Genomic DNA, 27,054 nt, shown 5'->3' on the forward strand with positions numbered 1-27,054 from the left:
TTGGAAAATATAAAAGAGTTATACATAGACTATCTGGCCAACATTTAGAAGGCTCTCATGAGGAACATTAAAAATGACACTATGTTGTCTGCATATCTTTCTCAAGAATGCATACAAGTAATCAATACAAATCCTGTTACTAAACCCTGAATCCCTCCTTGCTTTTATAACCGTGTTTCCCAATATGTGTACCACCCCTGCATCCCGACACCTTGTTAGGAACATCAACTCTTCTGTCTCCATGCGATTAGATGATGACCCAGAACTAACTGACTCATTTGATGAAACCGTAATGTCAACAACTGAAGAAAGTGTGGTGTCATTGTTAAAATCATTAGAATGGAAGGTGTCTTGGTCGCATAAACTGTAGTCATCGGAATCGGAACTTTTGTCTACCAAAGATTCAAGTTTTACAAACAAAAATATGCTATCCAAGAGTTTCTTTTCAAATTCATCATCTCTTTTACGGTCTTTATAACCGTACCTTGCAACACACCTGAACATACGGTAATTTTTGGGCCCTATTCGTCTTACCAAAAATCTTTCGTCTTCAGGGACTGTGTATACTGGAAGTGACTTAACACATACTAATACGACAACAGTATGGATTGCAGGTAGATTGGTAATAAAATGTGAAAAAATACGCGGGACCCCACTTGCAAGCTCGGTGTACACAAGTCCAATGCCTGGAACGCGAACAAGACCCAAACTTGGACCAAGACTCAAGATCCATGCCAATGAGATCTTATTTTGAATTTCGAACTCGTACCGTTTTAATGTGCCATAATGCCATACATACATGATGACAAGAAACAGAGATGATATCGCTAGTGGTACCCAAGCACCCTGATCAACTTTGATGACAACTGCTGAAAAGTAAGTGCATTCCACCACTAGTGAGAAGAACGTCATAAGGAAAACAAGGACCCAGTTACAATTCCAAACGAGTATCATGATTAATATCATAAGGGAAGTTGTGACCAACATGACTATCACCACCGCAGTGCCTGTCAATGGAGTGAACTTAAAATTAAGCAAATAGATATATTTGAGTAAGATCTGATGCCTATTTTAACTGGGATAACACAAATGTGATCTATACATAGTTGATGCTTCAATAGTTATAAACAAAGTATTATCAGTATAGTATTCCGAACATTTGAAAAACACACGTTTTAGGCGGTTGTAAGTTTCAAAATAAACATTGGGCGACATTCAACATGCTTGACCCCGTTCTTACTTTACCCAAATATTGTTTTGACCCGTTGACTCGTCTGAGACAGAACACAATCCCATGTTCTAGTTATCAGGTAGTGTATTTTTATTAATTGAAAGAACTCTCAGCAACCCACAACACTCCATCAAATATCCGCTAATCCGCCTCATAAAGTCTAAGGTTAAATAGTTAAACCCAACAATAACTGATACGCCATAATTAGAGGTTTGGACTTTAATCCTTACAAGAAAGCTTACCATAAGCATTACCGATTTGGCTTTGATTTTGAAATCCAGTTGTGACAAGAATGCAAAGGACCATAAGGGGCCAATTGATATCTGGAACATATATTTGCCCAATAAACTTCTTTGAGGTATGAACAACTTTGACTCGAGGGAAACAACCGAGTGCACATGCTTGATTAATTATTGAAAATGTAGCTGAAATAGAAGCTTGACTTGCTACAATGGCAGATAATGTTGCAATGATAAACATTGGCCAGTATATACATTCTGAAACATTCCAAACTATGCATATTATTATCATTTATAAAAAACTATTAACTATTTTTAACAATGGACCATTTGAAAATTTGCAAACCTGGGATAGAACGGTAAAATGCATCATAGACTTGATCCTTGTTTTTCATGAGGTAGGCTGCTTGTCCACAATAAGCTAGAAGAAGGCAAGGGAACACAACAGTGGTAAATGCTATCTGAATTGCTGAAAGCGGAAAATGTGCTAGATCAGCAAATAGAGCCTCAGTCCCTGTTTAATGTCAGCAATAAAAAAATTATCAGATAAGTTAGCTAAATTATTCACGAGCTAGATTGCACAAATCACTAACTGTACAATTAACGAGTAATCAATCTATGGAAAGTTAATGAGAATTTTCATGCTTAAAATTGTAATTTTTCTTCCTACACTTATAGCGTCCGAGGAATCACCTGTGATACTCAAAAAGATCCCTCCAAGGGATGTCCAACCATCTTTCCCTCTCCTTCTAAAGTACCAAAGTATATGCAATGGTGAAAAGGCACGCAACACTGTCGTGTCATGTTCTAAAATATTGAAAACTCCAATTCCTGCGATTAAGATAAACCAAAGCAACACTATTGGAGCAAAGAGCCACCCAACTTTATCAGGACCATGATGTTGCAGGCAAAATAAACAAACTAGTATGATAATAGCAACAACAACGATAAACTCTGCAACAAGTAACAATTCATTAGCATATTATATGCAAGTTAGAAGTTTGTGACAATATTTACTTACTTAATGAGACATACCATTTCTCATCCCCGGGTGGTTTACCTTGAGACCTCCAGAAGCCGATAAAACTGCTTAAAGAACATATCATTATTAGAGATTTTGATATATGACACAGAAGATACATACTGCTAATGGTATATTATTAAAGCCTAAACATCATTAATAAACATCATCTTCCGTCTCCCCCAACAAAAAAAAAAATAAATAAATAAGAAAAGTTCACCCGAAATTGCAGGAGTTAGAATTCCATCTCCAATCACCATGCATGTTCCAACAAGGACAAGTACAAGAAGTGCATTCTTTTTTAGTGCATGAGCTTCCAACCAACATTTGGTCTTTGCAGCAAATGAGTTCTCATGAATAGGGGTATGACTATAAGTTGTTAACTTCTGATCCGTTCGATGTTCATTAGGAATTGTTTTGATTTTTGCATGCCGACACAATAGCGAGTAAAGAGCAAATGTTCCACCTGGACAGTGAGTGAAAATTTGTGCTGTTAGTTTGAGCATATACATCAACCTTTTCATCTTCGGCGATCATATGTCCATATCAACATATATATCATTCCGTCATGTCTGATTAAGTCCATCCAAGAAAATAAGAACTATTTAGCTTGATTAACTAAGACTTAATATCAGATCCTAAATACCTTGACCATTGTCACTGGCACGACAAACAATGAATATATACTTGATGAGTGGCACAAGTGTAAGAGAGTATATGATCAAAGAAAGTGCACCCACGACATCTTCGGTGTCATTGATCCCTTCAGGGAAAGTATTGTAAAAAACATATAAAGGAGAAGTTCCCAAATCTCCGTAGACAACACCAAGACTTTGAAATGCAAGCCGCACAAGCAGCATCCAAGAACATTCCTGTAGCAAGGGTACAGATACATAATATCAACAAATGCTAACTGCACCGGGCAGGCGGGCATACTTGAAGGACTGATTGATATCTTAATCTGCATGTCAAGTTAATGGTTGATCGGAAGCATGATATACCACTTCACAAAAATTCAGATTTGTTCACCTTAATTAAGGTAACTAGAAACGAAAATTGCCAAAAAGAACTGAAAATCACCTTAGCTAACTATTTTTGCTTAGATATAGATTAGTTCTAAAATTGCAGCTGCTAAGAGTTTAAAAAAACTAAGACTCTGTCGAAATAGACACAAACATACTCATATGACCCTTAGAAAATTTGGGGGCATGGAGAAGTTCTTTAGTAGCTTTAACCTCGAGAGACTGGAATAGGTTGTTAACTAACGATGCAGGGTACTCTGATGTGAACACAAAAACACGGATTGGGGTCCTCTCATGTTAGTATGTATGGTACTGAACCAGTATAAAAGATTGCATTAATATGTCACTCAAGTTAACATGGGTCATGTTGGAGATATTGACATATTGTGAAAGAAGAATAAAAGAGTTACCCTTTAATTTTATTAGTATTGGGTCCAAATCTCTATTTAACATTTTTAATTGGTCTATATGTTGGTTTCAACTCCAAAGAATCCTAATACAAGTCAGCACTGTCAATTGGATTTTTCCTTTTTATTTTTTATGTAGAAAAATAAAATATTTTCGGGTCTTGAAACAGAGAAGCGACGCCTTGGACTGCCACACAATGTTGCTCCTTTAGACACAATGAGGCTCATTCAGAGCAAGATTCTGCACATTGAGAGCAATGTTGTTCATTTAGAACACAATGAGCAGTCTTAATGCTGCTCATTGAGAACCAAAAAGATTTAGGTTGATTAAGAGCACATTGACCCGGGCCCAATCACAAAACCATACAAACAAGTTCAACCTAGCTAGCCAGTAAACTAGATAAAAAGAAAGAAAGAGTAGTAAATCGAAAAATGCACCTTTTCCGAGTACATATTCTTGAGTTTGCTAGCTTCTTCATCCATGGGCTGATCAAACTTCTCCTGCAAAGCCCACATCCCACCTTTCCCTTTATTCTCCTTTTCTATATTCTCTTCCATTGTATGTTCTAATATTCAAATTATATCTACTAATTAATTCATCTTCTACTAATTCTTATTCGATCAATATGCATGACTTACTCAAATTGAATAAAATCGACAAATATCATAACTCTTTCAAGTGGAATATACGATCTTCTCGATCTCACATCATATCAAAATGAACACATTGGATCATTCGGTATGTGTCATTTCTGGTCTACGTACAACCTAAATGTATCAAACGGCAGGTATCTTCTAATATTGGCCAAATGGATACAAGTTTTACAAACGATTTACATGCATAAGATATAAACAAATATATATATGTGTGTGTCAAATGTATCAAGAAAGGAACGAATTGGTATAACTTTGACAATTTTGATATTGATTTGAATTTGCTATTTAATTTATCATGTGTTGATAATAAGATGCATTAAAAAATGGAAAAACATGTTAGTTTGATTATCGGTTACGTGATTTCTAGTCGTATCCTACGTCTTTGGAAACCATATACCCAGGGTCGTGGTACTGGGCAAAGTGGGCGACGGCCCAGGTACGGTTCAAATTGAAAATTTAAGCCCATATTACATATTTAAGGCTTAAGCCCATATTGGCTCTTGTTTAAAATTTAGATTAGAGAAAATTACTTTTCCGTCCCTCCACTTGGCATGTTTTGCCCAATCCGTTCCTAAACATGACACTTTTTTCACTTTTCCTCCCCACAACTAACGCGTTAATTTTTCTCCATTAAGGTTGCCCACGTTCGTTAGTTTTTTTTTTTTTAATTTACATCCTTCCCAATTTTTATTTTGACTTTTTGATTTGATAATTTCAAAACTGTCCATCAATGTAAAAATCGTATTTGCAAGAATGTAAGAGACAATTTACAATTTTTCGCCGTTCATAAAAGAGAGACAATTTACAAAAATTTTTATATTTATATTACTAAAATATATCCATTGAAATTTTAAACAAAATAAAATAAAATAAAATAGTTAATAGTGTATTAATTTAGATCCAAATGACCAAAAGTGAAAAATAAAATGAGAAGCATCAAAAGTGAAAAAAATACTAACGAACATGGACAACCTTGACAACTAACGCAGTTGGTTGCGGGGACAAAGAACAAAAAAAGTGCAAAATTTAGGAACTCTTTTACAACTTTTTCAGTTTAGAGATAGAAAAGTGTAAAACGTGCTAAGTTGAGGATTGAAAATGTCATTTTCAATGTAAAGAAGAAGTCAATGGGTATGGAGTGTATACATGAAATTTTCACATCAGTTTGTAAATTCAACGGTTCTATATATATTACAAAAACATAAAACAAATGCACGAAAACGTTTAATCAAATGAGAATAAGATCATTTCTTCTTCTCCAGCATTGTAGTTAGGCTTTCTATAATCCGTTTGAACTGCAGATGGTACGTGACTTGTCCTAACACGTTCCAACTCAGATGCTACTTCTTTCATAGTTGGCCTGTTCTTTCCATTCAAGTTCAAGCATTGCATTGCAAGGTTTGCTACTGCCATTAGCTCACCCCGAGAACCTTCATTTATAATCCTTAAATCAGTTATGGACATCAAGTGGTCTTCTTCCATTGCCGTCTTAAAGTGTGTAACCAAACTTCTGTGTTCATCAAATCTAGTTACAGATATCGGTTTCTCTCCTGTTAAAAGCTCAACCAAAACAACCCCAAAACTATAAACGTCGCTCTTTTCAGTAAACTTGCCTGATTGAAAATACTCTGGATCCAAGTAGCCAAATGTCCCTTTAACTAAAGTGGTCAAATGGGTTTGATCGATTGACACAAATCTTGAAGTTCCAAAATCAGAAACTTTGGCTCGTTGTTTGCTATCCAGCAGTATATTGGTGGATTTAATGTCTCTGTGGTATATAGGAATAGAAGTTGCCGAATGCAAATAGGCTAAGGCTCCTGCTATCTCTGTAGAAATCCGTAAGCGTGTGTTTAGGGTGAGAGGGAACTCGTTACTATCATCATGAATTTGTTGATATAATGTCCCATTTGAAATAAATTCAGATACTAAAAGAGGAACCTCGGTTTCTAAGCAACATCCCAACAGTTTGACAACGTTTCTATGGTTGACTTGTGAAAGAATGACAACTTCGTTTATAAATTGCTCTAATTGGCTTTCGTCAACTATCTTTGATTTCTTGACTGCTACTATCCTTCCATCAGTCAACATGCCTTTGTAGACTGTTCCTTGACCTCCTCGGCCAAGTATTCTATTCTCATTGAAGTAGTCAGTTGCTTTTTCCAACTCTTTGGCGGTGAAGAGTGTGGTTTTATCAACCAAACTATCATCAGCTGATTCTTTCTGCTTATAGAGTAGACCACCATTACGCTTGAAAAACCTTTGCTTTCGTCTCTTGTCTTTTGTCTTTTGAATTAGTTTGTAAAGTGAATATATATATGGTATAAGAATTATCCCAATGATTAAGTTAAGAGCTGCACAAATGGCAATTATGAGAAAATTAAAATCTAATTTTTAAAGCTAAAAGTGGCAAAATGAGGTTGTCAGATAATGGGTCCAACCCGGCTCAGATTGAAGCTGAGAACAAAAACTTATATAATGGTTTGTAATTTACCTAGAATAGCTACAACCATTGATACTTTGTCTATATATACAGTTAACCGAGGTGAAACTGGACTGCAACTGTTATTCCCGTCATTCAAGTTGCATTTACCGTTACAATATTTGCATTCTGCAACAGTTGGAAATGAAAAGCACACAATAAACAACACCTTAACATATAAAAATGGCATAAGAAAAAGCAATAGTAGAGTAAACCAAATTAAACATTGAAGTGGTGAAAAGCTAGCTTACGTACGTTGACATCCATTACTTAAATACGGGTTTCCTTCTTGGAACGGTGGACAGTTACATTTGTAAGATTCAACACTAGTGCCATTACCCAAAAGAAGATCCTCTCCTCTAGACGAACAATTAGCCCCGCTAATTAAAAGGTTGATTGAAACTTGTATATTGCTCACATAAAGTGTATAATATATATACAAGAGGAATCCTCAATTAACGGAGAGGAATTAGGAGATACAATTGGAAACTATACTAATTGTCCTAGTATTTAATGCAAATATCAATCACATTAGCTACACAATATTTACTATATAGAATTAGTCTCGATACGCCCCCGCAAGATGGAGGTTCCGTCAGAAACACCAATCTTGGACCGTAACTGTAGAAAGGGAGCCCGAGAGAGCGGTTTAGTGAGAGCATCTGCAAGTTGGTCCTTGGAGTTTATGTGATGAACCCGTAATGTGCCCGCAGCAACTTTCTCCCGAACAAAATGATAGTCTAAGGCCACATGTTTCATGCGCGAGTGATACACAGGATTAGCACATAAGTAAGTTGCACCTGTATTGTCACAGAAAAGACGAGGTGGTACGTTCACAGAGACACCGAGGTCTTTGAGAAGATTTTCAACCCACGCAAGCTCGGCGGCTGCATTTGCAAGTGCTTTATATTCTGCTTCGGTTGAAGATCGTGAGACTGACTTTTGTCGTGCTGATTTCCACGATATGATATTCCCACCAAGATATATAAGATAGGCTGTCGTTGAGCGACCAGCGGTGGAGACACCTCCCCAATCTGAGTCGGAGAAGGCAGTGAGCTCGAAAGGGGAACTCTTTTTTAGAAACAGTCCATGATAAATTGTGCCTTTGAGGTAGCGAAGCAATCTTTTAAGGGCTTGCCAGTGTGTCTGGGTTGGTTGATGCATGAATTGTGAAAGTTTGTTGACTGCAAAAGAGATATCTGGACGTGTAAAGGCAAGATACTGAAGAGAACCCACAAGCTTACGGTATGGTGTCGAGTCAACTTTTGGAGTACCATCTTCAAGTGTGAGAACTTGTGAAGAGCATAGTGGGGTGTTAACTGACTTGGCTCCATCCATGCGATGAAGAGATAATAAATCATGTATGTGCCTTGATTGAGATAAAAATAACCCATTTGTTGTAGGTATAAGTTCTACCCCCAAAAATTGACTTGGATATCCCAAGTCTTTTACTGAAAAACGAGAAGCAATACTTGGCACAAAATGATCCAAAAACTTATTGTTGTTGCTTGTCAGAATTATGTCATCAACGTAAACTAAAAAATAGCATTTTGTATCACCATGATTGTAAATAAACAGAGAGGCATCCGCATGAGACTTAATGAACCCAAAATCGGTCAAGAAAGAGGTGAGTTCCATGTACCATGCCCGTGGCGCTTGTTTTAGACCATATAGAGATCGACGTAATTTGCACACGTGATTTGGGAATTGCGGGTGAACATACCCTCGAGGCTGTATCATGTATACCTCCTCGTGCAAGTGACCATGCAAAAACGCATTATTGACGTCCAGTTGGCGTAACGGCCAATCCTTAGATAAGGCAATAGCGAGCACCGTACGAATAGTAACGGGTTTTGTAACCGGACTAAACGTGTCAAAATAGTCCTTCCCATATTCTTGCAAGAATCCTTTGGCCACGAGACGTGCCTTATACTTATCAATGCTACCATCAGAACGACGTTTGATACGAAAAACCCATTTGCAACCAATCGGTTCGCGAGCAGAAGGAGCCACAAGTTCCCATGTTTGATTTCGAAGTAAGGCGTTATATTCGTCATCCATAGCCTTGCGCCATAATGGATCTTTAGATGCTTGAAGATAAGTTTTTGGTTCAAGGGACGGTGGAATGGGATGGACAGTGGTGGTATTAACATAATGGGAATTGTAATACTTTGGATTGGGTTTGCGAGGTCTCGGAGGTAAGGGTGGGTGCGTGGATTGTAAAACAGAGTTGGAAGGAGAAGATGGAGTTTGTGAGGTGGTTGAGAGGGGTGTAGCGGAAGGTTGGGTCGTTGAAAGTTCATCTGTGGCGTGAGAAATTGAAGATGGGGTTGACGTACTAGGAGGGGAGTGTGGTGTGGAAATTTGGACAGGTGATGTTGGTTCATTTTGTTGGGAATCATGTGTAGTAGACGCATGCAAAGGTGGTGCATTAATTTGAGGGGAGTTTGGTAAGGGTATATGCATAGATGGTGGACAAGAATTGTTGTAAGGGAAATCACGTGGAGTAGGCAGAGTGAATTTTTTTTGTTTGAATGGAAAGTTGTCCTCAACAAAGACAACATGTCGAGAATGGTAAAGACGGTTTGTCCGGGAATCAAAACACTTGTAAGCTGATTTGGATGTAGAGTATCCTAAGAAAATGCATGGTTGAGAACGAGGTTCTAGTTTGGATGTGGCATAAGGTTTGAGCCACGGATAACATAGACAACCAAATGTTTTGAGTTTGGTGTAATTGGGTGATGCACGATAAAGCATGTGATATGGTGTTTTGGAGTTGAGATTTGGTGTAGGGAGACGGTTGATAAGATAAACCGCCGTTTGGAATGCATGAGACCAAAAGGAGAGCGGGAGCCCGGCATAGTGAAGCAAGGCTAGTCCTGTTTCTACAATGTGACGATGACGACGCTCGGCTATACCGTTTTGTTCAGGGGTATGCGGGGGTGTGGTGTAATGCGAAATCCCCATGGATTGGAGAAAAGGCAAAAGACCAATGAACTCGCCTCCATTGTCAGTAAAAAGGGAGATAATTTGTGATTGAAAAAAACTTCTCAACAAGAGATTTAAATTGAGGAAAAATGGTGGATACATCGGATTTTTGTTTTAGCGGATAAAGCCATACATATCTAGAGTAATAGTCCACAAACACAACATAGTATTTAAACCCATCAATGGACTGCTGAACCGGTCCCCATACATCCGAATAGAGAAGTTGTAATGGTTTTGTGGCAACAAACGAGTTTGATCCAAATGGCAACTTGTGACATTTATTAATTGAACATGACGGACAATGTAAGGTAGAATACGACAATGATTTAAAGTTTAGACCAAGGTCTTTACAAAGAAATTTAAAAGTACGAAAACACGGATGTCCAAGTCGATGATGCCATTGGAGAGGTGAGACGGACGTAGTGGTGTTAACTTGTGGAAATTGCGACAATTGGTTCAAGTAGTAAACATCATGGATGTTCTCCCCCCGCATGATAGGCGCCCCCGTTTTGAGATCCTTCACAAAAAAATGAAAAGGAAAGAATTCAACAGAGACTTGATTAGTGCGACATAATTTTGCAACGGATATTAAGTTTGTACGCAAGTTTGGAGCACATAAAATATTAGGTAAAGTTAATGGTTTGGTTTTAGTAGAAAACTGAGTAGAACCAATATGTGAGATAGAGAGTCCCATACCATTTCCAAGGACAACCTCATCGGGACCACCATAATCTGAGACCGAAGTAAGTGCAGAAGGAGAGGAGGAGAGATGATGCGATGCACCGCTGTCCATCATCCACATATGAGATCCCGATTTGGTGGTGGCGGTATTAGCAACAGGGTTGGAATTGTTGAAGACGATTCGATTTTCTTTAAGAAATCTTTGAAGTTTCCTGCAATCAGGTGTGTCATGACCATTAATTTCGCAAAAATTACAAAATTGGTCATTGCGGTTGAAGGATGAACCCCGTTGGAATCTGGTGGAACTGTTAGAACGAGAAGCTCGCTGGAATGAACTAGATTGTTGGCTTCGCTGGTTCCGAGGCTGTGAACCGTAGGAAGACCGATAGGTAGGGCGGGATTGTTGTTTTTGGGTTGCATTGGCGGTAGCAATAATAGGAGTAACGGGTTCATCAGCCGGCTTTAAGGAGCGTTCAAAGTCCACAAGCTTATCAAGAAGTTCCGGATAGGAAATTGGTGTCTCGCGGACTTTTAGTGCGGACGCAATGGGAGTGTATTCATCACCCAGTTGGGTTAGAATGTGAACCATAAGGTCTTCCTCACTAACTGGGCTTTGAGCGAGGGCTAATTCATCGGCGATGGAGTGCATTTCATTCAAAAATCAGCAACGGGCCTGGCTCCCTTGGGGTTCTTTGCAAGTTTAGACTTCAGAGATATGATGCGAGATCGTGATTTGCTAGCAAATGAGGACGATAACCTGTCCCAAGCATCTTTGGCAGTAGTTGCTGAGGCAATCAGTGGTTGTATTTCGTCTGAGCATGAGCCGAGAAGCGCACTAAAGATGACTTGGTCTTGTCGAAACCAAGTTGCATAGTCGGGATTTGATTTGGAAACGGTTTTATCTTTGTCTTTTTCAGTGATTGTCTTTGGCGGTGAGGGAATAGTACCGGTGATGAAGCCTTCAAGATCAAGGCCGATGAGGGTGGATTGAACATGACGTCTCCAGACGGGAAAATTTTGGGCTGAGAGTTTGATATTGAAGTGAGTTGCAGCGGTGATGTTGATGATTGTGTTTGAGGAGGCCATTGGTGAGTAAGAGGAAAAAAAAAAGAAGAAAGGATCGACTCGTGAGAGTGTATATTAGGCTCTGGATACCATAAAAGGTTGATTGAAACTTGTATATTGCTCACATAAAGTGTATAATATATATACAAGAGGAATCCTCAATTAACGGAGAGGAATTAGGAGATACAATTGGAAACTATACTAATTGTCCTAGTATTTAATGCAAATATCAATCACATTAGCTACACAATATTTACTATATAGAATTAGTCTCGATACTAATATCTCCTTTTGTTAGTCTCCACCTAAGTGAAATTGGAACATATGAGTCCACCACCGCAGACTGCCCAGAAGACCGTCTAGCAGCAGACAGTTGTTCATCAACTAAAAATGCAGACCCACAAGCCCCATCAGCACTCTGCCTTTGCAACCCTGAAGTATTGACACTATATCTCTCAAGATAGTGCGGTATCGTGGTTTGACAACAATTTATCCCATAACAATTATTTGTCAGATTAACCGGTCCGTTTTGACATATAGTGGAACACCCAGTAAGCAGATTCTCCTGCTCCAAAATAACCGCATTCCCACACCCTTCAACGGTGAATCTGTTATGTTTTTGAGAAAACAAAAACGGGCTTCCTCGTAAGTCTACACTCAAATTCTGACTACTGTTTCTAACTGTGTTTTGACAGTCAGAAGTCATAAAAATATTAACCGTCACAGTTTGGTTTTCTAAATTGAAAGCAAAGATTTTCAGGTTTTCTATTGCAGAAAGATATGGTGCTGATAACCTACAATCAACAGCGTACCATTCGTTGTAATAACAACCTGGGCCGATTCCAAAAGGGTATGGAATCAGGGTGTTTCCACATGTATAATTGCATCCGGGCCTGGCGTAAAGAGCTGTTATTGTTGTCACTGATGTTATAGAAATGAATATGAGCTGGATATATAGTTTATGTAACTTTAAGAGCATTTTTTTGTACGTAGAAGTTGTAGCTAACAAAGGTTGTGAAAAATGGTGTTAAATATTGGTGGCCATTAGTTAGGAAGTTTCCGATTCAATCATGCGTGATCATAATAAAGATCATAATATATTTGAATAAAAGTTAGTGATTACTCCCTTTGTCCCATTTTAAAATTGTAATTGACTTTTAAAGATTTTTTCTTTTAACTTTGATACATATCTTTGTTATCAGGTGTTCAAACAAAAATATTCACGGTAAAATTCAATGAAAAAAACTTGAGAAATAGATAATAAAAAGTCAAACGTGGGCATATGAGATGGAGAAAGTATCATACTTTGATTGTAATTATGTTCACTGATGGTTGTATTCGAGAGTGTTTCTATGAAGTAATTTAAAAAGAAAGGTAAAGAGTAAGCCAAAGAGGTGTCCTAGCCGACCATTTCTTTGTCAATATTTAGGATGGGAAAGGATTTGAAAATATATTGTCTGCAAGTAAATGATGGGAAGATTCAATGGATCTAGTGTAAAAACAATCACTCCATTTTTTAGATGATTACAATGCAAGATGTTTTTTTTTTTTTTTATTCCATATGTTCATTTCATTTCTTTTTTTATAAACTTACTCAAGAATGCACCATTAAAGTCACTAAAATAAATTCGTTTTTTGTTTTGTTTTTGGTAAGGTGCATCCCATCTGAGTGATAGGATTACATTTACTTACTTTTATGTTTTACAAAGCAAAAACGAAAAATAAAAAAAGAAAGAAAACAAGTTCCCTATCTAGATATCATCAAGAGTTACTTATATTAACTAGAAGTCTAGAACATGTTATGTATCGCATTCGCAAGATAATGAGGAAGATCTCAAGCTGTCAGGAACAGCTTATGATTTCCTTTGACTAGCCGAGCCTTAGATCCTTTCCTTTTCTTGAAGAGCCTATTGTTTCTCTCAGTCAAAATTAATAAACCATTGCTGCTAATAACAATTTAACGGACATGCCCCAACTGTCATTTCTCTTAAACTACAAGAATAAGGATTCACAGTTAATAATGTGTGTATGTGTGCGAATGGTTTAGAGCGTTCTTAAATAACCCATCCCCTATGTTTGTTTAGCTTGCATTGCAGTTTATGGCAAGTTACTATCATAAGAGCACAAGTCACATGGAATGGGATATGGAATGTGCGATTCATTGCAGTTTAGTATATTAGGACTGGAAGTCAATAGTTATGGAATGTGGGAGCATTCTGACATTAAATTGTCACATCAGTTTGTAAACGAATTGATTTTATATATATATACAAAAACATAAAACAGATGCGCTAAAAAGTTAAACTCTTGATATCTAACAAATCCCTTATAGTGTTGAATCATCAAATGAGAACATGATCATTTCTTCTTCTCCGGCATTGTACTTAGGCTTTCTATAATCGGTTTGAATTGTAGATGGTACGTGACTTGTCCTAATACGTTCCAACTCAGATGCTACTTCTTTCATAGTTGGCCTATTCTTTCCATTCAAGTTCAAGCATTGCATTGCAAGGTTTGCTACTGCCATTAGCTCACCCCGAGAACCTTCACTTATAATCCTTGAATCAATTATTGACATTACCTGGCTTTCTTCCATTGTCATCATAAAGTATGTAGCCAAACTTCTATGTTCTCCAAATCTAGTTAAAGATATAGGTTTCTCTCCTGTTAAAAGTTCTACCAAAACAACCCCAAAACTGTAAACATCGCTCTTTTCAGTAAACTGACTTGATTGAAAATACTCTGGATCTAGGTATCCGAATGTCCCTTTAACTAAAGTGGTCAAATGGGTTTGATCGATTGACACAAATCTTGAAGTTCCAAAATCAGAAACTTTGGCTCGGTATTTGTCATCCAGAAGTATGTTGGTGGATTTAATATCTCTGTGGTATATGGGAATAGAAGTTGCCGAATGCAAATAGGCTAAGGCTCCTGCTATCTCTGTAGAAATCCGTAAGCGTGTGTTTAGAGTGAGAGGAAAGTCGTCACTATCATCATGAATATGTTCATATAATGTCCCGTTTGAAACAAATTCAGATACTAAAAGAGGAACCTCGGTTTCTAAGCAACATCCCAACAATTTGACAACGTTTCTATGGTTGACTTGTGAAAGAATGACAACCTCGTTTATAAACTGCTCTAATTGACTTTCGTCAACTATCTTTGATTTTTTGACTGCTACTATTCTCCCATCAGTCAACATGCCTTTGTAGACTGTTCCTTGACCTCCTCGGCCAAGTATCCTGTTCTCATTGAAGTGATCAGTTGCTTTTTCCAACTCTTTGGCTGTGAAGAGTGTGGTTTTATCAACTAAACCATCATCATTAGCTGATTCTTGCTGCTTTAAGAGTAGACCACCATTACGCCTGAAAAACCTTTGCTTTCGTCTATTGTCTTTTGTCTTTTGGATTAGTTGGTAAAGAGCAAATGTAGATGCTGAAAGAATCAGTAGCCCAATGCTTATGCTAACACCTGCACAAAAGGCAATATATGAGAAAAATGAGATCTAAACTTAAAAACTAGAGGTGGCAAAATGAGAATGTCAGATAATGGGTTCAAGCGCCATTAGAATAGATAAATTTGTAGTAATAGTTTAAATGTTTTGGGCCAGGTTAGACCAGGGTCCGAACCAGAATAATTGTCGAGTGGGTTCATAATCAAAATTATCAAGGCTTTTGGATAACATCAGATCTTTCAAATCAAATTTATATGAAATATATACTAAATTACACTAGTATCACTATGAGATTTTTTGTCAAAAGGGTCCAATTGCACCCCATGGGTTGGGCAGACTCATAAAAGCATTATTTATCCATGTTTCTTCAGTTTACAGATAATTATTGTTCCAGACAAGATTACAACAACTGTATCAACCCTTCATTACAAAACTAACCTAACCTTCTAAACAACTTGTTCAAGCATTTGACTCGTTCAACTCATTTGACCTGTTTCATTCGTATACATCTTTTGGGTCAACTCTTTGACGCATTCGAGATAGAACATAAACCCATTCCGACTATTTGGTTCACTTGAAATATAAAAAATTCACAGATTGAAGCTGAGAAGCAATCAGGGTTACTTAACAACAAAGTTATATAATGGTTTGTAAGTTTACCTAGGATAACAGCCAACGTTGATGATTTGCTTCTTGTTACAGTGAACGGATATGGAACGCAAGTGATATTCCCTCTATTTGACTTGCATTCCCCGGTACAATTATTGCATGCTGCAACAACTAAAAACCAAAAACACAACAATTAACAACACCTTAACTTTTAAAAAAAATGACATAAACGAAAACAATAGCATAGTTAACAAATTAAAAAACATTGGAGTGATGAAAAGATAGCTTACGTTGACATCCATTACTTAAATACGGGGTTCCTTCTTGAACTGGTGAACAGCTACATTTGTATGATCCAACACTAGTACCATTACCCAAAAGAAGATCCTCTCCTCTAGATGAACAATTAGTCCCACTAATATCTCCTTCTGTTAGTCTCCACCTAAGTGAAATTGGAACATATGAGTCCACCACCGCAGACTGTCCAGAAGACCGTCTGGCAGCAGACCATCGTTCATCAACCAAAAACGCAGACCCACAAGCCCCGTCAGCACTCTGCCTTTGCAACCCTGAATTATTCACACTATATGTCTCAAGATAGTACGGTAACGTGGTTTGACAACAATTTATCCCATAACAATTGTTTGTTAAATTAACCATTCCGTTTTGACATATAGTTGAGCACCCAGTAAGCAGATTCCCCTGCTCCATAATAACTGCATTCCCACACCCTTCAACGGTAAACCTGTTATGTTCTTGAGAAAACAAAAACGGGCTTCCTCGTAAATCTACACTCAAAATCTGACTACTGTTTCTAACTGTGTTTTGACAGTCAGAAGTCATGAAAACATTAACTGTCACGGTTTGGTTTTCTAAATTTAAAGCAAAGATTTCCAGGTTGTTTATCGCCGAAAGGTATGCTGTTGATGACCTGCAATCAACAGCATACCATTCGTTGTGATAACAACCTTGACCGATTCCAAAAGGGTATGGAATCCGCATGTTTCCACATGTATCATTGCATCCGGGCCTGGCATAAAGTGCTGTTAAAGTTGTCACTGATGTTACAGAAATATATATGAGCTGGAAGTATAGTTTAAGTAACTTTGAGTTCATATTTTGGTACTTAGAAAGAAATGTTGTGAGAAATGGTGTTATATATTGGTCGCCATTATTAAAAAAGGTTGCGTTTCAAACATGAATTATGAATGAATCATATGTGTATATATATATATATACTAGAGTGGTGCCCGCGCGTTGCAGTGGCGACGGTCTATAACGCTTTAGACACCGTAACGGTTTATAGCGTTCAGTTTACTTTCATGAGATGCGTCAATACAAGATCTAACCGTATATATCATTCTAAACATTAGTCGCGGATTAGGTGCAAAAAATAATGAAGTGCAAACACTAACCATGAAAAATAATCACTTACAATTGTAGGGGAGGAGACCAAGGCAATTAAAAAAAAATAGTCAAAGATTAAAATTTAATACGAATATACAAAGGACATAATTGGTTCGTAATTTCGTGAGTTATAAAAAGATAATTATTGTTTAAACATTTTGTAATATAATCTATGACAATTAAGATGTTTTTTCTTATCCGTAGCAATACCTTCAACAATAATTTTAGAGTTAATGGGATTTTATAGTAATAAGGGTATTAGGTAATTGTGGGTTTTTTTATTAAGGGTAATTTCAGAATTTCAGGGATAAGGTGTGTAAAGTTAGTTTAAATGTAGAGGGTATATTAGGTAATTCAAAGATAGAGAGTTAAATGGGGGAGGGAGTAGTTTGTTTATATAGGTAGTATATATATATATATATATAGTTACATATGTGTGTGATATATGAATTGGTTAATATTAGTGAGATGCGTCTCAACGTAATATATTGTGGTTTGGACTGAGTAGTCTAATATACTACTCAGGATTTGGTGATTGGAAGTTGAAAGAGTAAAAGTACGTCGCATTTGACTTGCGTCAAAACACATTACATTATTGTGCTACTTAATATAATTGGTCTTTACGACTTTTAAACAATTAAACTGCACTGAGCTTGTCAAAGCAACTTAGATTAATGTACTATGACGTATTATGATTTTCTTTGAAAACTTAATTTTATTATCAGACACACCACCAACTAGAACAATACCCGTGAGTTGCTCGGGTTACACTAAATTAAGTATTTTTTAGTTTAATTACATATTTTTAGTGGAGTTTTATTACTAATACTTAAATTAAGATTTGACATACATAAAGGCAAATAATTACAGGTAGCAATGGCAATACGTTGGCTTAGGGCGGGTAGTCTCGTACACAAACCTCATAAGGAAAATACTACTTGAACGTGACTCTATATCTATCGGGTACCTTATCGGTATAAAATATTGCTCAAAATTAACTCGGTATCCGATCCCCATTAATAAACCCGAAATCTATTTTTAGATTACTTACATACTTTTAGTGGAGTCTTATTACTAATACTTAAGCCAAATATTTATAGGTAGCAATGGCAATATGTTGGCTTCGAGGCAGGTTGTCTCGTACACAAACCTGATAAGAAAAAAACTACTTAGCAATTTATATAGGTGAGTATGTAAAGACACCAGAACTTTTATTAGCACATGGACCCAACTCAAACTTCCAGACCAGCCTCTGAGGACCTCTTGGTTTGGTTTTCGGAGCTGAAGATCTCATGCAGAACCCGTTACAGGTTACAAGCTGTTTTAATATGTTGGTGGTGGCTCATTTGGAAGACTTAAAACTACACTATCCATACATATTCAACGGAGTCAAGTGAAGATGTTTTTAATTCTTTGATCTCGGTTTCTTTTTTGAGGATACAGTCGTGATAAGAAGAATGCTACTCGATGGGATAGTTGGCAGGTTAATCCTTTGGGTCTGGACTAAATTTATGGTGGGTGCTTCATGTCTTCTTTTAGCTCCTGAAGAAATACGTGTCTGGTTGATTTAGGTGTTGTTCTTGCTTGTCCCCGTTTGCTGTTGGTTTGTAGCCCCAGGTCTTGTTTGAGATTGCATCACAAACACCACGGAGTGAAAATCGGTTTTTTGGCCTCCGTGGTTGGGTTTTTTTTTCCCTAATCCTTTTGCAATCTTAGCAGTCAAAGACTCAGGAAGTGTTTAGTTTGCTAGATGGTCATTTTTCATTAATAATATTTCACTTTGTCCGTTCCAAAACAATGTATGTAAAAAGTGAACAAAAAAGGACTCATACTGCAATTGATATTGAGAGTTAAAAAAAAGTAAAATTTACATAGTCTTGTATAGTGAAACAAAAAATATAAACACATACAAAATTAAACTCATGTACACCCTTTTGTAGTAACCGACTCCAACTTTTCAGCCATCATTATCCCATGTTCCCACTTGATTCGGTCAACTCAAGACTCTTTCTAAACTCATGTTGAACCGTATGAATTATCCACAATCTCTCAATAATTATAGAACAGTAAAATACACGTGCATTGCTCGGATTACTATTATACACTGAATAAAACATATATATAAAAAGTATATCATAGAGAAATGGTAATCATGTTATACCAAAATCCATATCAACGAAAGGAACGAATATATATCTATGGTTGACTGTATCCTATTAATGACTTTTTCACCATATTTGTATTATTCAGAACTGTAACAACTCTCAATTTGCGATTAGGACAACTTAATTATAATTATCTAGGTATCTATCCCTAGAAGTTTATTAAGAGAATTGACCATCTAGAGATTTAAGGCATAGTGATAATTGACCTCTAGTACAGTGAAATGCCTTAGAAATGCCATAACCAATAACTAAAGTCATTCATGACAATCTCAAGCTATGAATTAGTTCTATTTGAACTTGATGAAATGTCAACAAACCAAAAACTTTATTTCGAGAAATTAAGTTATAAAAATAATTGTACAAAACTCACAAGTTGTGATAACAACCAAACTTTTTTTATAAATGTTCAACAATTCAAACACCAAGCTAATTAAAGTACATTTGAGCATTAAGATATAATGACAATCTTAAAATATAATGATAAGCTATTATGTACATAAAAGTGAGTTTGAATAATAATAAGTGAATATATATATGTCTAATATATAAACACAAATTGTATGCACATGTATATATAAACATACACGAATACATACATATATACACACATATGTTTGCACATCTAATACTTATACAATCAACAATATAGCATAACCAAACCACTAACACATAACTTGTTCAAAAACAACACATATTGTGAACCTAGACCAAGTTAGGAACCAAATTCAAACTCATCACCACACACCACCCCTCCTAGTCAATGGATATCAATCCACCACTCCTACAAGCCAATAAACCAGCCCTCACCTCCTTTCTTGCTCCCTCATCACGTGAATGTGGCCTTGGGAAGGCTCACAACTCTCATTTTTCCCAAGCAAAACACACACAACTCCAAAAACTCTCTCTAACTCTCTTAAATTTTTCTGCACCTTTTCTTCTCTTTTTCAATTCAAACAGGGCAAAATGAAGCTTAAATCTAACTAATCTAATGTAATAATAAGTCATATGGATCACCTATCACCTAGAGTCATGTATGGTGAAAGCTTGGAGGTGATTTGGAGGCAATAACCATACGAAATCAGCCCTTTAAGGGGACTGATCGGCAGCAGCAAATATGGGCCAAGAACAACCCATAAACTCAAGATTTAATCATCAAACAAACAATAACTAACAATAATCTTGTATGGGGTTAAGCTATAATCAATGGGAGCATGGATAGAAAGCATCAATAGCCCTCAAACGGCCATATATGTCAAGGTTTTCATCATTTAAGGTTGATATCTTGAAACCGATTTCAATACCTCTTTACCTATGATATTTTCATTGATCCATTGATGTTTTTAAGCCTTATCATCAGTAAATATGTGTTGTGTAACTAAATAATGCATTGCATGTTGAGAAAATACAAGATCTTTACATGCATGTTGTTTTTAGGATGATTAAGAAACGTTTTTGCAAGAATCTAGTTAACCAAACATGTTTTTGTGTAAGATCAGTATGTAAATGATAATGGATGATTTGAAATCTTTTGTAATCAGTAAGTTTTGATGTAAAAGTAATACAAAATTGTAAGGACCAAACTCAACTACCAAACTCAACTGAAGAAAAATAGAACAAATTGTAAGGTTATGGTATTTGGCTACTTAACACTTTTCCAACAAAATTCCAAATTCTCAATATAGAGCTTTATTTCATAATCACTAGCCAAACACCAAAAAATGTAATATTCTTACCAAGGGGGAATTTTCATTAACAACAATTCTTTCAATCAAATTATCATTTATCAATCCCATTTAGTTAGGGTTTTACTTGAAAAATCTCCAATAACAAAAAACTCCAATTCTACGGCTAAGAATCCTAATTTCAATAACAAAATAGAACTAGGGTTATGGAAAAATCATTACCTCAAGAATTAGAAACAAGAGTTAGGATTTTCAAAGTTAGAATTCCTTTTCAATTTCTTGTACAATTGGCCACCACCACCACCTCCACCTCTAAACAAAACCCCAACTTTCAATTTCTTGTACAATTGGAGATGGTTATTGATGTTGTTTCAATATTAAGATTCTTAATTTGAGTTTCTATTGCATGGATTTAAAGAATTTGAGAGATGAGCTAGTGAGAAGTGGGTTGAATTGAGTGAGTGGAAAAACATGAATCATAATTCAAGTTGGCTGGCTTACTTCCTTGGTAGCCACGTCCTTTACAAAATTTTATGGGTAAAATACCCACTAGCCACTAAAGTTTCAACTAAATTAACTCCTTAACTCAAAACAAAATACTAGGAAATTAATTTAATGTCAAAACTACAAAAAGGGTTAATTTTCTATTACCTTAAAATATTGAGATGTTACAAAAATGAGTGCTGATCTTGTAAGAGATAAATTAAAGTGTTAATTAAGCAAGAAAGGTCATTGGTGAGTTGATATGATCAAGAATGAATCTGACAGAAACCACTTTCTATCTTGGAACGGCTAAACTGGGCATGTGAGGGCATTTTCAAGCAAAACGTTCAAAATAAAAGTTGTAGAGAAACGAGTTACATTTAACCACCAACTGGAATTCCTCAAAAATACTGAACCAAACAAAAGATATGATTTTTCTACTGAAACTGGTCAAAACTGTAATTTTGTCTGAATATTTTGTGAACTTTAACAATTTTTCTCTCCTAAACCAAAAGGCTCCAGGAGGTGTTACTTAGTGGAAAGTAATTTCAATATGTCCTAAACTTAAAATAAAATCATGGAATTTTTATTAAGAGCATGACCCAAAGAACTTTTATAAAAGATTTGGGTATGCAAAACAGTGACTGTTTTGACCATTTTCACTTCTAAAAATATTTTGAGCTAGTAAATATTACTTAAAAATTAAGACAGAATTTACCAAGTTATAAGACACATATGGATTATTGTACAAAAATCAGGAACCTCCAAATAATTGGTTTCCCTCACTAAACATTAGCCAACATTTTATAAAAATAAAGTATAAAACAGAAAATTTGCAAGTAATCTTATAAATGGTATAATGGGCTATGTAATGAACTAAGAACCATAATGGGCTAACCCGGCCCAAATAACCAACCCATATAACCATAAATCAATAGGCCCACCTGGCCCAACAACCCATATAACCTATCAAGCATATGGCCCAAATAAGGTTAAGCCTAACAACTAATTTAAGCCCAATAACTAAATTAAGCCCAAGTCACTTAAAAACCCATCACATTTAGGCCCAATTGTTAATGGCCCATAACACTTAAACGAATTTCATGAACCAAGTAATCGTAATACAAATCGAGAAATATCTGAGTTGAAAATAAGTTTAATCAAAATAAAACAAAGATAATTAAGTGAGATAGACATAAGTAATTATGTTAACCAAGCTATATATTGATATCACAGATGCTAATTCGTGCTAAAATCGTTTACACATCAAATGATGAATAAGGATAACATAACTTAATATGGCATTTCTATATGATAACCTAAGATGCCAACTAAAACCACAAATGAAGCCAAGTTACCGAAAATGTAACAACTTATAACTACGCATGTAATGAAAGTGACCTTTTACACCATCAATCTCTACAACCAAAAAGATACGAATATTAGCAATACACTTGGATCCCATAATTGATGACGACTTAATGAAGACGGCATTTCTAAGTAATGGTTTAAGATAGGAATTTATGTATATTAGTCATCTCGTAGGGATAGTCTTGGCTTTGAAATATGGATGAGGACCATGATGGAATATATGATCAAGGAAGCAATAGATGGGAAGTACCCATTTTGGATAAGTATATATAATGCTCTGCATATCAAGGTGAGTCATAGCCCCTTTTCAAACTCTTTTATGTGTTTTACTTTCGGGGTGAAAAACATGATAAATAAAATTGTTTCTTTATGAAATGATATTTGGAAGAATGATTATGATATGGGAATTATGTTGCATGTTCAATGTGATATATGTTATATGATGAGCTTGAGTTATGTCAAACTGTTTCACTTCGGTACACTACTATTAACTCCGAAAGGGCCAAGGGGAGGCCTGTAGTTAAAGGGGTTCCGCAACTATGAGTCGTCCACTCACCCACTAAAATAGGTAACGGTGGAATGTTAGTTGCCTTCGTGACGACCTTCACTTCCAGTCCGACCCGAGCGGTGCTCTAAGCTACTTTAAATTTGATTGGTCGTCTCCATGGCACAACCCAATTATGGTTAAAGCACTTGATTGACAGCGCTATGAAATGAAATATTATGTTGGTTGGGACATGAAATGGTTTTAGTAGTGGCTCAAACATTTACTCATCAAATTATGCATTTGGCTAAATGTAAGTGATATTATTATGTTTGGATATTATGAGTTGAACATACGGTTTGGGTATTGGACCTCATATGGAACCTTGAAAGTTGTTGAAATTGGCGATATTGAAATCTTGTTGACCGAATGGTTTTGATATGATATATGATTAATCGTTGGATATATTTTTCTCTCAAGATGATTTGACAAATGATAACTTTACAATTACCATGGATTTTTCTAAGTGTTGAAATGACATTATGGTATTTGGAAAACTTGATATTTGGAGATGAGAATTTTTCCGTACATATGGTTTGGGTATGTTAATATCTAATAATATGTTTTCTAAGTGTTTAAAATTGTTATGCAACGAGATTTACTTAAAAACCTATGCACTCACCAACTACGTTTTCGTAGTTGACACTTTTTCTTCATGCTTTTCAGGAATTAGCATAAGCTTTGAGGAATTATATGCATCATGATTGTTTGCATTGCACTTTGGAGTCTAAGATCAAACCTTGTGATGAGCAATTGAATCCGCCTTGATCATTGTAGTATACTATTTCATGTGCTTGTTATTTGTTTCGTGAACTTAGTATCCAAGTATGGTGGACGCATTTGTACTTGGAAATTGGTTCACATTCTTGTACATTTGTAAATATTTTTTATCAAATAAAGCTATAGTGAATGTTATTTATAATCATTTGTTTTGAATACTCGACTTTCTGTACATCTAATTGTTCCGCCCTAGTTGGAATGTTACAAGAACCATCGGTTATATATATTTATATTTTGTATAATAATAATAATAATAATAATAATAATAATAATAATAATGATTAATCCTCTTAACCAACTAAACATTAGCCTATATATCTTTATCTTAAAAAAGATTTGATATCAACTTTTATCTTTGAAGTCGTAAAATTGTGTTTTTAGTAAATATTTATGTAGATCAATTGATCAAATTTATATGAAGTTTGTTTGTAAAAGATAAGATAAGATGGCGGAGACTAATTTATTTAAATTCAAAATTTTACTAATTTTTAGCTAGAGTTAGGTAGCTCTTGTATAACACTTAAATGATAAGATATATTACGGAGTAATATCGTGAAGATAAAAGCACATGCTTAAAAATTTATCAACAAACTTCCTTATAAAAAGGACTAATTTATACGTTCAAGGTTAAAAGTTGTAAACATCCAATGGTTAGGATTCAATTTGATAAGCACTAACCGGCAACAATAAGTATATATAATATGTGAGCCTACAACAATTACAACTAGAATAATACTTACTCGGGTTACACTTAATTAAATACATTTTTTGTTTATTTACATTTATTGATAATTAAATTTAAGAGTCAGGATTGATATAAAAATAAAAAAAGAAATAATCATATGTAGGAATGGCATGAGACATGTTCGGGGCGGATAGTACCCTACTTGAACTCGAACCTGACCCCATACCCATAGGGTACCTTATAGGGATCAAAATATTGCTCAAAACTAACCCGATACCCGATCCCCATTCACAAATTGAAATCCAACCTGATTTTTGATAACATTATTAACACACCAAAGAACATTTAAAATTCTAAATATCATTATATTCACATCAAAAAGGACGAGCAGTTGGAATATAGAATTCGATGAACCCAATGAAAAAATTGAAGACATATTACAAGTATTACTAACTCAAGAAAAAGAAAAATACAAAATTGAAACACACGAATGTGGCCGTTTACATACCAAAATATATCTCTAAATGATTTATATATATCTTTAAAACAATAATCATCATGACTTGTAACACAAATGATGTTCTTGTATTTTAGATTTGTTTTTTTTTTAATATTTATCATTTATTTTTTAACCTTAATATTTTAAATTTAAAAATTTGTCTTTCTAATCTGTATATAATAAAGTATAAGTTTTTCAAAAAATATAAAAGATGGTTTGTCTCGTAAAAATAATAACGGTAACCCATTAATCATCATCAAGTCTATATGATTTACACAAAGATCAAGTGAATATTAACAAAAGTTTTATTAAAAATATCTGGGTTAAACCAAGGCTTATTAGTTAGTAATAATAATAAAATTAAATGAATGAAAGTCATATCTATCAATTGATCACAACGGACCTTTCAAAAAACAAATTAATCACTACGGAGTATTCACATTAAGAAAAAAAAATTGTAATACATATCACATTATACTCCAATTCAAAAAAATTTGTCATGTTGAATACCAAGTGCATGTGTGAATGAGCCTCGTGTGACATAACTTCACACATAGTGTCGTCATCATTAGCAGCAGTAATATGGAGATAGAATGATATGAAAAAGATGAAGACGGTGGCATTTGATTGACACCATCCATTTGATTACCGGTTCTTCATTTATTTTTATATTTTTCCATTCAAAACCCTCCATCAAATTATCATCACCACCACATTCCATCCCATCATCTTTATCCTCATCATTTCCCACACAACCCAGAACCTATTTTTTCTCATTAGTTCGTAGTGTTGGGTAAAAGTAATTTACCCCAACTTTCATTATTTGTTAAAATAACCCTGAATATAAATAGAAGAGTTTGTGCTGAAATATAGGGTTATAGTTGATAGGCTAGCTTTTTATCCATGTTTTTATTAAAAGCCCATGTATTTATTATCAGTTAACTAATCTTCCGATTTAAAAGCCCATGTTTTTATTATTTGCTAACTGACCTTCTTATTTAAAAGGAAATTTTTATATGACTGAGATCACGTATCAATCTAATCGAATGGACATAAATTCATAAAAATTAAAAGCACCGACAACAATATATATATATATATAATATAACGAGTATCAATTTTATACCATTCTCCTAGATAGGGTTATATCTTCATCTAGCACCATACCACAAGAAAGCAAGTGACATGAGGGCGTGTTTAGTTCTGAATTGTAGCCTACGTTTTCATTTTTAATTTTTTAAAAATAGAAAAAATTTCTTATCTGTAAAAAAACAAATAAAATTTTGAAAACACGTTGAAACTAGAAATTATGACATGTTATAATCTATTTGGTGGTGTGGGTGGATCTAGAATTCTAAAATTTAAAAAATGAAAAAATAAAGGTGGAAAACAATTTAAAAAAATGTTTTTTAATTTTCCATTGACAAGTGAAAAATAATGTTTTATGTTTTCATGACATTTTTTTTTAAAAACTATGATTTTATCGTGTTTTTTGTTTTCCATGCTTTATTAGAAAACAAGAATGAAAAACAATGAGTATTTTCTCCAACTAAACGCTCTTTAACTTTTTGGAAAATTCTAAGTA

At 35.2% G+C, this 27,054-nt stretch overlaps 2 protein-coding genes across 2 annotated transcripts; both read right to left on the minus strand.

The window, feature by feature from the left end:
• LOC122589910 (potassium transporter 10-like) lies at positions 1 to 4,538 on the minus strand. The gene is made up of 8 exons (XM_043762241.1): positions 4,359 to 4,538; positions 3,138 to 3,363; positions 2,712 to 2,957; positions 2,506 to 2,556; positions 2,164 to 2,424; positions 1,817 to 1,984; positions 1,474 to 1,728; positions 1 to 1,007 (listed from the first exon to the last, which is right to left on the minus strand). Exons 1-8 carry the CDS (start codon positions 4,476 to 4,478, stop codon positions 19 to 21), a joined length of 2,316 nt encoding a protein of 771 aa, XP_043618176.1. The 5' UTR covers positions 4,479 to 4,538; the 3' UTR covers positions 1 to 18.
• A 1,171-nt stretch (positions 4,539 to 5,709) lies between these two features.
• On the minus strand, positions 5,710 to 16,969 carry LOC122587696. Its single transcript, XM_043759861.1, has 8 exons — positions 16,144 to 16,969; positions 15,905 to 16,024; positions 14,123 to 15,261; positions 12,070 to 12,757; positions 10,203 to 11,349; positions 7,629 to 10,102; positions 7,069 to 7,185; positions 5,710 to 6,928 (listed from the first exon to the last, which is right to left on the minus strand). Exons 1-8 carry the CDS (start codon positions 16,967 to 16,969, stop codon positions 5,802 to 5,804), a joined length of 7,638 nt encoding a protein of 2,545 aa, XP_043615796.1. The 3' UTR covers positions 5,710 to 5,801.
• Between the last annotated feature and the right edge of the window lie 10,085 nt (positions 16,970 to 27,054).

This window comes from Erigeron canadensis, chromosome 2, assembly GCF_010389155.1.
Source record: "Erigeron canadensis isolate Cc75 chromosome 2, C_canadensis_v1, whole genome shotgun sequence".
Lineage (NCBI taxonomy): Eukaryota > Viridiplantae > Streptophyta > Magnoliopsida > Asterales > Asteraceae > Erigeron > Erigeron canadensis.